Source organism: Sus scrofa, chromosome 1 (assembly GCF_054392235.1).
Source record: "Sus scrofa isolate SSC_HxYL_T2T_F1_AM1 chromosome 1, Sscrofa_HxYL_maternal_Yorkshire_Landrace_v2.0, whole genome shotgun sequence".
Classification (NCBI taxonomy): Eukaryota; Metazoa; Chordata; class Mammalia; order Artiodactyla; family Suidae; genus Sus; species Sus scrofa.
Genome location: NC_139383.1, coordinates 286,260,002 through 286,273,186, shown reverse-complemented (window position 1 = coordinate 286,273,186; position 13,185 = coordinate 286,260,002). Strand labels below are relative to the sequence as shown.

Sequence of the window (13,185 nt, the reverse complement as noted above, 5' to 3'; positions counted from 1 at the left end):
ACAGCCACAGCAACACGGGATCTGCCACCTACACCAGAGCTCATGGCAACACCATATCCTTAAGCCACTGAGCGAGGCCAGGAATCAAACCTGTGTCCTCATGCTTCTTAGTCATTCATTTCCGCTGAGCCACGACAGGAACTCCCTGCCTTGAATTGTACCACCCCCCCGCCCCCCGCCGTGGGTGCCCTTCGGCATTCCTGTATGTCTTTATTCCTATGTCATCATTTATAATGCTCTGCCCCTCTCCACCCCATTCCTGGATTGGTAAACCCTGAAGAGGTATGTAGATGGTGGCCAGCCAGGTTTGCACGTTCCATGATGTTTGTTGAATGACTGAATGAATGTGAGACAGCTGAGAGAACACAGGTTGGGGTCTGTTGTAGCACATATGGGACACTGGGCAGGTCGCTCCACTGCTCTGAGGCCCTAGGATGAGGATCAAATGGGAATATGGCTGCAGACTTCCAGGCACTGGCTTCGAGGCAGGTACTTGGAGAGGTAGCTCAGGGCCCGGCAGGGAGGAGGCCGAGGACCGCCACAGCCCCCTGTACACAGCAGGAAACAGACCCCACCCCTGGCTGCATCTTGGATGCATCCTTGGGTGGGGTGAATAACACACCCACTAAGCTCCTTCCAAAACCGCCCAGTAAAACCACCTGCATCATGTCCCCTGCTGCCCCCAACCAGCTGCTGGGGACCCCAACTCCTTGCCCTGTGGTCCAGATGCCCTCCCCAGTGGGCACCCCACCCGCCTCCCGCCTTCCTAGAGTCTTCCTCCCCCAGAGACCCCACCAAGCCCTCCTCCCTGCAGACCCCCCACCCCCGCCTGCAGCGCGCCCCCCACGGCCCCCGTCCACAAGGGACTCACCTCCGAGGCTGGGCACAGAGGCCACCTGCTGGGCTCCTGGACAGGCACAGCCTTCAGGGTCAGAATGATCTGGGTTCAAACCCACAGCATGACCATGTCACAGCCCTGTGACAGGCAAGCTCAGGTGACTCTCAGAGCCTCCGTTTCCCCCACTGAAAATGGGGTCAGATACTCCGATTTCGGGAGGGCGTGTCAGGGATTAGCGCAGGGAGAGGAACACACCCAAAGGGCTGGACTCAGGGAGTCCCCTGCTGGGGGTGCCCAACCCAAGAAAGGCCTCTGGAGGTCAGCTCCGGTCTCAATGAAAGTGGACGGCAATGATTCTGAGTCTCCCATTCATGGCTGAACTAGGTCACTTAGAGCTGAGTGACCTTGGGGGCTGGGGCTACTGTTTATCAAGTGGGAGGAAATCATTGGGCACCCAGGGGGTGTCCTTAATATCACTAACACCCCCCCCCCCAACACACTCACTCATCCCAGGGTGTGGCCTCTCCTCCCTGACCAGCCAGGGCTGCAGTCAGGGACAGGCTGGACCCCAGGTCAGGAAGTCCTGCCAGCAAGAGAAGCACGGGGTGGTGTAGGGGGTTAGGGGCGGCCTGACCTTCTCCTTGACTGTACTCTGTGTCCACTGCCGCCACCAGGACTGCCTGTCCCCAGCCATGCATTGAGCTGGCCTCGGCAGGTGGCATATGCAGACCAGGACAGGTTAGGGGTGTATAATCGGTGACTCTCACATCTCCAGGTCTACACTAACACCCGGCCCAGCCCCTGGCCAGTTGGGTTTGGGGTGGCCCGAACTCCCAGGGGGCACGGAAGGTACAGAGCAGGCGACAGGGATAGAGGACGCGCGGGGGCCGAGAGCGCTCTGAGCTTTCGGTGCGCTGCGCGCGAGCGCGCCGCGAGGCGGGGCTCGAGTGCACGCGCTGTCTGCGGGCTGCGCAGGCCCGGTCTGCGCGCCGGCCGTGGACTTGAGGCCTGGCTGCCCCCGCGGGGTCCTCCCACGAGAGGGAGGTCGCTGCGCGCCCCCGAGCTCGCGCGGCGGGGCCCGCCCCCTACACCTGAGGCGGGCGGGGGCGGGGCGGGGGCGGGGCCGCGGTGGTCCCCGCCCACCCGGCCGGAGCCCGGGAGCCCGGGCTGAACCGAGCAGCGGGACCCTAGCGGCCGGCGGCGCGGCTCAAACAATGGGATCAGCGCCGGCGGTAGTGGTGGCGCTGGCGGAGCCCGGGGCTCGGTGGGGACAGAAGGCCGCGCCATGAGCCCCGCCGCCGGGCGCCCCCCTGCGCTGCGCGCGGGCCGAGGCGATCGGCCTCTGAGAGCCCTGGGCCCCGCCCTGGGGCCGGCGATGTGCTGCCAGGGCTGAGGATGATGGTAGATTGCCAGGTGAGTGCCCTGCCTCGCCGCGACTGCCCTCCCCGCCTTCGGGGGTGGAGGGAGGACCGCATGCCCGCACCCCCCTTCGCCCGCCCACACCCCATCCAGCTGGGAGGGAGCACGGCGCCGAGTCCACACTGAGCGCACGCTGACGCAGTTCTATGCCCAACCCCTCCTGGTACAATTGGGAGATTGAGGCCGAGAGAGAAACAGGGACTGGCCAGGAGCCCACGAGGTGGGCAGAGCCCAGAAAAGAAGGGAGGGTCTGGCCTCCCAGGCCAGGGCTCAGCCACCCCCATGGGGTTTCCCTTGGGAATGAGAGCCCCTAAGATTCTGCGGGACCCCCGTCCACCTCCTCCCAGGAGGGGTCTTTTCCGCTGTGCATCTGGATGGGCCCACAGGAACATACACACACCTTGATGTCCCCGGTGTGAACCGTGGCTTAGATACAGAGGGGGAGAGGACACACTGGGAGCTGACCCGGGGAAAGAAGAAAGCGGTTGGAGGCAGCGGCACCATGGGACAGGACCATCCAGTCTCCTGGCTACATGCTCAGGGGCCTGAGAGGAGGGAGAGAGATGCCAGGCAGAGGGGCAGGTGTCCCCAAGGTTCCCAGGGGTCTACACAGGCAGGGGTCATCCCCAGGGCAGCCTGGAAAGATCAGTTTCTGGGGCCTGCGTCCACCACTCCAGCTCCCGGAACTAGGCTGAGATCCCCCTAGTGTGGAGGGCGACAGGAGAGGAGGCTCAGCTTACTGCGCTGTAGACTGAGGTGCATAGGTGGGATGCCCCCAGGGTCCCACAGGCTTGCAGAAGAGTGTGTTGGCCTTGGCTCTCCATCCATGACCCACTCTGCTGAGTCCTTGGAAAATGCGTTTGACTCTCGAGATCCTTAGGAGCCCGTAGCAGCCTGCGGGCTGAAGCCCTGGGGACCTGAGTGGTGTGCAGAGTGAGGCAGAGCATGGAACCACTTGTCCAGAGATGGGACAAAACCGTCTCTGTTGGCGCCTGGAGGTCCTCATTTGGCGGTGGGTGGAGTCATTGCCCTGGTTGGGGTGAGGAGGCTTCGTGAGTGAAATGGACACCACGACAGTGGAGGGAAACAGGGGGACAAGAAAGGCTTCTAAGGCCCCTCGCATCGCCTCTGGACCCAGCAGGTCTTGCTCCTTTGCCCTTCTGGGGGAGGGAGAGCCGCTGCCTTGACTACATCCAAACAAAGGTGTGTGTTTTGTTTTCTGGTTTCCTGCCTCGGGCTGCAGTGCTAGGGCTGACCACCAGGGGGCGGGCTGTGCCTACGGTGCTCAATGGAGCAACCAGAACAGGGAAGGGACACCCAGGGGTCATTCTGAGCTTCCCCCTGCCTCTGACCCAACAAGCATCTTTTATTATTAGCCTCCATGTCCACAATATGATCTACGCAGAGGCAGGAGGGGGCTCTGAGACCCGCTATTGGTCATTCAGCTACTGTGCCCAAGACACTCACCAGGATTCACAGCTTGGAGGGGCAGATGAACAAAAGCAGAAAAGCAAATCCATGGGAGAGAGGAGAGCAATTCTCTCTAGGGAATGGAGTAGGGGTCCTGGAGGGTGGGCTAGAAGCCCCTAGGGGGTCTACAAGGTCTCCATGGTGACACTGATGCTGTGACCCGAAAGCCAAGAGGCGCCAGCCCTATACACACCAAGAAGGGTGCCTGGGCAAGATCAAAGGTGCTGAGACAGAAGAGACTTTGGGCAGAGAGCAGGTGAGACAGGAGCCAGTGTGGCTGGGGAGCTGGGGGGGAGAGGAGGGCGGGAGGGGGGTGCAAGGTCAGACCTGCAGGGATGCCCCATCTATGCTGCACGACGGCGTTCCCCTAACCTAGCACTTATGAGATCACTGACCACCTCACAGTGTCTGTGACCAGGACGAAGGCTCAGCACAGCTGGGAGCCTCTGCCTCAAGGTCTCCTGGGAGGCTGGGCTGTGGTCTCAAACTGAGGCTCGGGCAGGGTGGGGTCTGTCCCTGAGATCCTTCACAGCTTATTGGCAGGACTCATCTGGGCAGTGGGTGGATGCAGAGAGATATTCTGGAAGGAAGTGTCCTGTGGTCAGAGTTGATTTGGGGAGAGGAGGCATCTGGTGTCTCCTGAGCGCTCACCTGTGCTCCATCCTCCCTGCCCCGGTCACCTGCATCGTTGTCAGGTCCCTGGATTCTGCCTGGAGCTCTGGCTTGGCTGCCCTTGGCCAGGGCAACAGATGTGGAGCTTGGTCCACTGTGGGGGGCCGTGTATTTGTGCCCTGTAGCTGCTGTAACCAAGTGCCACAAACTGTGCGGCCCAAAACAGCAAAACTTGATCTGGAGGCCCGGGGTCCAAAGTCAAGGGGTTATGCAGCACTACGCTCTCTGAAGGCTCTGGGGGTCGGGGTGGGGTCCTTCTTGCCTCTTCCAGTTTCTCATGGTTGCCAGCAATCCTAGCGTTCCTTGTCTTGTAGTCGCATCACTCCAAACTCCGCTTCCAGCTGCACGTGGCCTCCTCTGTGTGTCTGTGTCCAATTTTTCCTCTTATAAGGACATTTGATTAGGGCCCTCCCTACTCCAGCATGACCTCATCTTAACTTGATTACATCTGCAAAGACCCTGAGTCCAAATAAGGCCTTACTCACGGATGCAAGAGGTTGGGACGTCAGTGTAGCTTTTAGGGGGACAATTCAACCCATAGCAGGGGCATTCTACCCCCAAAGCCCACAGGGATAGAGGTATAAATTGGGGTCTGAGGAGGTCTTGGGGGCTTGGCCCCCAGGTCAGGCCTGTGGGGTGTGAGCACAGCCTGGGGGTGCGCCATCAGGGACAGCCCGGCTCCCCAGCGGGGCTCCTCCTGGCGCATCACCAGCAGGTGGCGCTGCGCCCTCCCTGTGGCCGCCGGGGAGCTGCTCTGAGCGGCTGCAGCGCGGAGACAAAGGTCTCACCTTCCAGTTGCGAGGAGACGACAATCACTTGTAAACAGACACAGAGCACAGTCATTTCAGGGGTGACACACAGTGGGGGAAATCAAAAAAGGCGGGACCGTGGGGTAGTGACTGGGTGGCAACCCGGATGGGTGGCCAGGGAGCCCGGCAGGGCCAAGCCTGCATGGACTTAGTTTTGTGTTTCCTGTTTCACCTGCAAGCTGAGCCGCCCCTTCTCAGCCACTTGCAGGGGCCCTGCAGCTACAATTACACCGGTGGCTTCCAGACAGCTCTCCCATTACTGCAGGCGGGTGGCCACATGCCTTAGGTGCTGAGAGAACACGGAAGGCAGCCACGGGGATGGGTAGGCCGTCCGTGCAGGTGGAAGCGTGAGGGGTCCCTTCCCCAGAGATAGGCCAGATGAGAGGGCCATGCTGCCTGAGCTCCCCCACTGCCCGTCTGGTGGGGTTCTGCCCTGTCCTCTTATAGAGAGCAGGGAGCACCCTCTGGGACTGAGGAGCAGGGCCCTGGGCTCCCCTGGGCATCAGTGGGAAGGCGCCAGGTGCCCGGTGTGGCTCTGGCCTGGGGAGTGGAGGCTGTTTCTCGCTGTGGTCCTCGGGCATGTCGGAGTCTCCCAAGGCTGTGGCTGCCAGTCCTGAGCAGTATGTCACGGATTAATTCACGGAACACGTGTTTATCGAGGGGCTCAGAGCTGAGCACCTGGCCTGTATGGAGCATCTTGGCTCTCATCGGAGCCGTCGAGGAAGAAGGCAGGAACAGGGGTGTAAGCTAAGCAATAAGCCCAGTGGGGATGGCATTGGGCTGGGAGCCTGGGGACCTGGATTTGGCTACCGCTCTGCCATCAGTGGCACACTAGCCACGGGGCCACGCTCAGTAGAATAAGCACTCCCGCACCTCCATCCTGCGCTCTGGCGGTACCTGGTGATGGTAGCCAGCCCAGAGCGCTGTCCCTGAGCCTGGCCTTGGGCTGTGGTATCTCGTATCTGCGGGATGGGCTCTGCTGCCACCCACGCTCACGGGAAACCGAGGCGCTGGCAGGCAAAGGGGTTCCCCCAGCTAGGTAGCGGCCGGCCGGGGGTGGGGGCACGTCCCTGCATACAGTGCAGACAAGCCTGGGAGGGGCCAGGCATGGGTGTCGGGCTGAATTCCTTCCAATTACCCTGAGCTTCCAAAGATCAGGGCTGGGCCGGCCCCAGGGTGGTGGTTAACAGCGAGAGTGGAGACGTAAACAGAGCTAATGAACCCCTTTCGTCCTCTCTCCGCTCTAATGAAAGCCTTGGGCTCTGTCCTTTGCATTTTCTCAGAGTTCTGGGGTTTTGAACCTTAAGGAGTCTTCTCTTAGGGTCACGGGTGGGTGGTCTCCCAGGGGTGGGAGAATCAGTTTATGGGACCGCCATGTCTCCCCCTGGCAGCCAAGTCAGGGTGAGGAGGTAGAGAGGCGAGGGCATCTCGCTAAAAGAGATAAGCCCCAGAAGAAAGGAGAGTTCCCATGGCAACCTGGAGCAGTTGCTTGGCAACTACAGGTCCCCAAAATACTTGCCTACAGGAAGACTCAGGGCTGGGGCTTTCCGATGGCCTGTGTGTGGGCCTTACCTACTGTTTATGGCTGATCCACCCCCACCCTCCACTACCCAGCAGCCCCACCCTCTGAGTCTTCTCGAGGGAAACCCTCACCTGCTCCCCGCTCCCCTTCACCCCACCCTGCCAGCCAGCCACCTGGCATCAGGCCAGTCCCCCAGCCCTGGAGTCTATTTCCTGGATACCTGAGTGATAGTTGATGGCAGCAGGATGTCATAAAATGCAGGGTTGGAAGGCATAGTGGATGGAGCTGGGTACCAGCCAGAGTTAGGGAGTGGGCATGGTACCCTGCGCTTTGCCACCCCCTGCATCCTGGGCCTGGGGCAGGATGGCAAGGCAGAGTGTGACTGGGGGCGTTGGCAGGTCGAGCCCCTGGAGTAGGGGATTTGGGATCCAGGCCAGCTGCGTGACCTTGGCATGCCCCTTCTCACCTGCCTCAGTTTCCCCATCTGTGGCCGCATCTACCCTTGTACCTGCACATTCACCATTCAGTGCAAACACTCTGCCTTGTGAATCGTGCCGCCTTCTGAAGGCTTGGCATGGGAGGGTGAGGGGCCAGGACCAGGCCAGCTAGTGCTTCCTCTGCCTGCTGGCTTCGATCGCCGCGCTCTAGGGGGGGCAGCGGCCTCATGGTGAAGGCCACTGGCTTTGGAGGCGGACACCTGTGTCTGTATCCCAGCTCAGTCCTTGGCACTAAGCGTCCCAGAACGGACACCGAACCCCTGGAGCCCCACTGCTCCCTAGTGTGAGGAATGGGGGTGCTGTGGGGATAGGAGGCACTCCCGCCCTGTGGGCCCCTTGGGGCTACTTTAGTTTGTGGGCGCTGACCCTGTGCCCAGCATCGCATCCCCCAGGACACAGAGGCGGGCTGTGTCTAGCCAGGGAGGGGTGAGAGCTCAGCCCCTGACCACAGGAGGAGAAGGCCAGCAGGGGCCAGGCTGCCCCGTGGCTGGGTTTGGAAGCCGAGCAGAGGGTGTGATGCCCACTCGCCCTCAGGTCTTCCCTCTGGGGAGCACAGTGAGGGGCAGGACTGCTGGGGGGCGCCCCCCCCCAGGGGTTCCGGTGCCCTCAGGAAGCTAGGATTCTAGTCTGACCTTGAGGGTCACTCTCTGACTGACCTTGGGCCATAACCTCACCCCTCTGAGCCTCCCTGGCCCCATCTGTCTAAGGGGAAGGGGGCCTGCCCACCTCCGGAGTTGGGGGGGGGGCCGGGTGGCACCCAGTCCGCCGGTGCCCGGCATGTGTGTGGGGTGTGCGGGCCACGCGGGGGTGGGCGGGGGTCCAGATGATCCCGCCTTGACTGCCCAGCCCCCACCCCCCCACTCGAGCGAACGCGGCGGGAGGAGGAGGCGGGGCGAGGGCGGCGCAGACAATGGCCCGGGGCGCCGGCGGCAGTGCCCGCAGCCGGAGCCGGGGCGCGGGGGCGCGGCCGACTGGGCGGCGGGAGCCGGGAGCGGCGGCGCGCCTCTGCCCGCGTTCATGCTGGTGGTCCCGCCGAGCGCGCGGGCGGACGAGGTGAGCCCCAACCCGGGGGACGGCCGGTGGGGAGGGGCCGGGGACCACCCAGGGGCGCAGCAAGGAGCTCAGATGGGGGAGGGCTGCCCCCCCACCCATCCCACGGGCTTTCGGCGGGGTGGGAGCGTCATTGACCCAATAGAGGCAGCTGGACCCCTCCGCCCCGCTTCCCCCAGGATTAAAGGGGGCGGGTCCACCGTGGGGCCGGCACCCCAGATCCCCCCACCCACGTCTGGTTGGGACCCAGAATTGGTTCGCTGGGGGACGCACAGGGCCTCTTCTCTGACACCGCCTGCGGTTCCACGTGTGCCCACCTAGCTGGGTGGAGCTGGGGTGGGGACGGGGTGACCCCAGACAGTGAGAGGAAAGGACCCTTGGCCAGAGAGTGGCCCTGAGCCCAAGAACTGCCCTACCTCACCACTCCCGCCTTGGGACTCCACCCTGAGCCCAGGCCTTTGTCCCAGGAGCCCCTTTTCCAGTACCTGTCCAGCTCAGAACTGGGAGGGTGAGAAGGTGGGGGGTGGGGCTGGGGAGGGGAGGACAGTGTGTAAGTCCCCAGGGCTGCCACCACCTGAAATGAATCCATTCCAGCCAGATTCCTGCTCCCACCCAGCCCCATCTGTCTGGGCTGCGGCTGAGGGCGGGGAGCCGGCCCTGACCGTCTCCATCACCTTCTAGAAGGACGGCCCTGGCCCTGGGGCCTGAGGGAGGCCAGACTGTCTGGAGGGGAGAGAAGGCTGGGGTGGGGGGGGCGGGTCTGCAGCACCCAGACGGGTAGCGCCTTCACTCCTCCGTGTCTGCGCTGCCTCACCTGTAGACTCCGGGATGTCACCGTGCGTGAAATGTTCCTGAGACACCTGGTCCCCGCACAGGCAGGCCCTCTGCAGGTGGCAGGAAATGTCTTTTCTCCTCCAAGGAAGGCAGGGGGCCGTGTGGCCCACCAGCTGCGCAGACTTTCAGTGCCCACTGTCCTTGCGGAGCTGGGGTGGGGGGGAGCAGGCCCCCCAGTTGGTGTTGAATCCAGTTGTTCCAGGTGGGGAAGCTGGGGTCCAGAGAAGGTGAGAAAATTGCCCAGCCCTCCCTGGGTGGCCTTCCTCCCTGAGGCCAGAGTTCCAGGCCCCTGAGCACCACCGCCCCCTGCCCCCAGAGGGTGTGCTGACCAGGAGGCTGCCCTTTGACCTTCTAGTTGCTTGGGGTTGAGGTTCAAGGGTGAGGCAGTCCACCTGGCCTGAGGCCCTGGGTGGCCAGGAAGGTGACACTTGGGCAGTGCCAGGTGTGGAAGGGCTGAGCTGGTGGCACCGCCCTGGCAGACAATTGCAGTTCTGCAGGATTTCACCAGGAGTTTCCTTCACAGCCACTTGGGATCCCCGCAGAGTCTCCCTCCCCTTCTCACAGCCCTGCCAGGAGCCAGTACAGGAAATCCCTGAGGACACGTGCTCCCTGAGTCTGGGGACCCGGGGCAGCGGATGTTGTCAGGAGTGTGTGTGTGTGTGTGTGTGTGTGTGTGTGTGTGTGTGTGTGAGTGTGTGTGTGTGAGTGCACCTGCGTGCATGCATCCTGCTTTTTCAAAGCACCAGGCCCCAGCCTTGACCATGTGTGTTGGTGACCTGGCCCCTCAATCTCTCATCTTTAAATAGGCGGGTAGGGAGTTCCCATTGTGTTGTAGCAGAAACGAATCCTGCCAGTATCCATAAGGATGCGGGTTCCATCCCTGGCCTCATTCAGTGGGTTGGGTTTCTAGTGTCGCCATGAGCTGTGGTGTAGGTCGCAGATGCAACTTGGATCCTGCGTGGCTGTGGCTGTGGCTGTGGTGTAGGCTGACAGCTGCAGCTCCAATTTGACCCCTTGCCTGGGAACCTCCATATGCTCCGGGTGTGGCCCAAAAAAGACAAAAAAAAAAGGTAGCTATAAGCAAGCCCAGCTCAGCGGGCTGTAAAGTGCTTAGCACAGAGCCTGCACATGCCTGGCGGTCACATGGAACCCATGCCATGCTTGGAGGTCTCCCCGGGGGAGGCCACCTGATGCCTTGACGCCCCTGGTCCTGTGTCCCAGGTATGAGCAAGGGGAGGCAGAGAGGGGAGGCCCTGGAGCAGAGTCCAGGTCTTGGCAGAGGGACAGTGGGGAGCAGGGAGTAGGACAAAGGCCACAAAATCGTCACTCAGCCCCAGGGCCTGCAAACCCAAGGCATCCCCCCCGCCCCCCCCACACCAGCGGGAGGAACTTCCTTGCTGGAAAAGGACTCTGGGAAAGAAGGCGGTGGACACCAGCCCCATCACCTCCCGGCAACCAGCTGGAGCCCCGGGTCCTTTCCAGAGGCCAGGGCAGCTCAGGAGCCCCCCCCCCAAAAGGCAGCCCTGCTTCCCAGGCCCTGGGCTCCTGCAGGCAGACGGGGGGGGGGTGGCACCGGGCACACAGTGTCCCTGGCACGGCGGGCAGCCTCCTCATCACAAGGGCCCGTTTGTCCTGCCTCCCCTGGCCTTGAAGCCCCGAGTGACCAGTCCCCGCTGGGCACAGGGGCCTGACTGTGGGCTCAACTCCCCCCGACCCCCCCAAAGCCTTGGCTGTGGCTTCGAGAAGGGACTTCTTAGCCCAGGCCAGACCACCCCAGAGCACCGTTTGCTTACCCGATGAGCAGAGACCCACTCTCCAAGGGTTACTGTTGAGCTAGGGACTCAGGAAGGAGGGGAAAAAAAGCAGCTTGAACTAGAGCTGAACTGACTACCCGCCTCCCCCATCCAACATCCCCAGGCAGGCTGGCTTCTGGGAACCTCCAGCTCCCAGAAAACCTGGCTGTCACCTGCTCCGACTCCTCTGCCTCGGCTTGCCTTCCACCTCTGCCCCCAGCCTCACTCTCTGGAAAGCATTTTAACGGCAGGTTGGCACAGAGTGCCTTGCCTTTCTATGCCCTTCCTCTTTGCCATCCCTCAGGCTCCTCTCCAGCCCCCGCCGCCTCCTCCAGGAAGCTTTCCTGGTCATCTTCCCAGAAGGAACTTGTTGGCTTTGAAATCTGAATATTTTCGATTTCAGGCTAGAGGTACCATCTGGACCACGGTGCTTTGTTGAGAGCCCACCATGTGCCAGGCACCATTCTAGGCATCGATAAATCAGGGGACAGAGTCCTTGCTGTCAAGGAGCTTATGCCTTTTCCAATTTTAAAAAGAAGGAGGAGTTCCCACTGTGGTGCAGTGGGTTAAGAATCCAACTGCAGCTGCTCAGGTTGCCGCGGAGGCACGGGTTCCATCCCAAGCCAGGCATAATGAGTTAAAGGAACTGGGGTTGGAGTTCCTGTCGTGGCTCATCAGTAACGAACCCTGCTAGTATTCCTGAGGACATGGGTTCGATCCCTGGCCTCGCTCCATGGGTTAAGGATCCGGCATCACTTTGAGCTATGATGTAGGTTGCAAATGCATCTCAGATCTGGCCTTGCTGTGAGCTGTGGTGTAGGCAGGCAGCTACCACTCCGATTCGCCCCTGGCCTGGGAACTTCCATATGCCAAGGGTGCAGCCATGAAAAGACAAAAAATACAAATAAATAAATAAATAGAAAGGGAACTGGTGCTGCCGCAGCTGTGGCTCAGATTCCGTCTCTAGCCTGGGAACTTCCACATGCCTCGAGCGCGACCATAAAATTTTTAAAATAAATAAATAAAAAGAGGGGAAGGAAGTCCTCCTGTGGCACAGCAGGTTAAGGGTCCAGTGTTGCCACAGCTGTGAGGCAGGTTACAACTGTGGTGAGGGTTTGATCCCTGGCCTGGGAACGTCCACGTACTGTGGGTGCAGCCAAAAATAAAAAGAGGGAAGAATTGAAAAAACACTCAGAATATCAGCGCTCTTCACACTCTGTGACACTGTGCTGTGTGAGTTTTTCAGCATCCATCTGCCCACATCACCGGGCGGGCACCATTCCCGATGCTTGGGTATGAGGGGCGCGAACAGGGCAGACTGAGCTTAGAGCCCAGTTGGGTGTGGGAACGCACACTGATCCCACAGTGGATGGAGGTTTTATTAGTGTTTTATTAATGTTACTTTCTCAGCTCACCCACCCTATTTAAAGTCTGAGTGATCCAGGAGTTTCCCTTGTGGCTCAGCGGAAACAAATCCGACTAGTATCCATGAGGATGTGGGTTCGATCCCTGGCCTCGCTCAGTGGGTTGGAGACCCGGCGTTGCCGTATGCTGTGGTGTAGGTCCCAGATGCGGCTCACATCCCGCGTTGCTGTGGCTGTGTGTACACCGGCAGTTGTAGCTCCGATTGGACCCCTAGCCTGGGAGCTTCCATATGCCACGGGTGCAGCCCTAAAAAGCATGAAAAAAAAAAGGCGAAGCTCTCCAATCCCCCTAATTTAGTCCATTTTTTTCTTTTACGGATTACTTACCTTCAAACAAGTATTTTACTTATCATATTGCAGGACCAGAAGCTGACTTTTTATCTGGGGTTTGTTTTGTTTGTTTGCTTTTGTTTTTAATGGCCAAATCTGAGACATGTGGAAGTTCCCAGGCCAGGGATCGAACCCGAACTCTACCTGCAACCTGCCCCCCAGCTGTGGCAATGTGGGATCCTTAACCTGCTGTGCCACAGGAGAACTTCCCTTCCCTCTTTTTATTTATTTATTTTAAAAAATTTTAGGGGTTCCTGTTGGCGTGGCGCGGTGGTTAACGAATCCGACTAGGAACCATGAGGTTTCGGGTTTGATCCCTGGCCTTGCTCAGTGGGTTAAGGATCCGACGTTGCCCTGAGCTCTGGTGTAGGTTTCAGACAAGGCTCGGATCTAATGTTGTTGTGGCTGTGGCTGTGGCTGTGGCTGTGGCTGTGGCTGGCAGCTGTAGCTCCAATTACACCCCTAGCCTGGGAACCTCTGTGTGAGGTAGGTGGGGCCCTAAAAAGCAAAAAAAAAAAAAAAAAAAA

The 13,185-nt window shown here is 60.5% G+C and overlaps 1 protein-coding gene across 7 annotated transcripts in view; it reads left to right on the top strand.

Moving 5' to 3' along the window:
* The first annotated feature begins 1,987 nt into the window (after nucleotides 1-1,987).
* Nucleotides 1,988-13,185, top strand: part of RALGDS (ral guanine nucleotide dissociation stimulator) — a 47,225-nt gene continuing 36,027 nt past the window's right edge. For 3 of the 7 annotated variants that reach the window (XM_021070962.2, XM_085000506.1, XM_085000503.1), the window contains exon 1: nucleotides 1,988-2,251. In XM_021070962.2, coding sequence (XP_020926621.1) covers nucleotides 2,234-2,251 — 18 coding nt within the window. In that variant the 5' untranslated portion in view covers nucleotides 1,988-2,233. Of the gene's footprint in view, nucleotides 2,252-7,989; nucleotides 8,281-13,185 lie in introns of those variants that run through there. The other 4 variants (XM_021070958.2, XM_021070956.2, XM_085000449.1 and 1 more) reach the window with 2 other exon arrangements.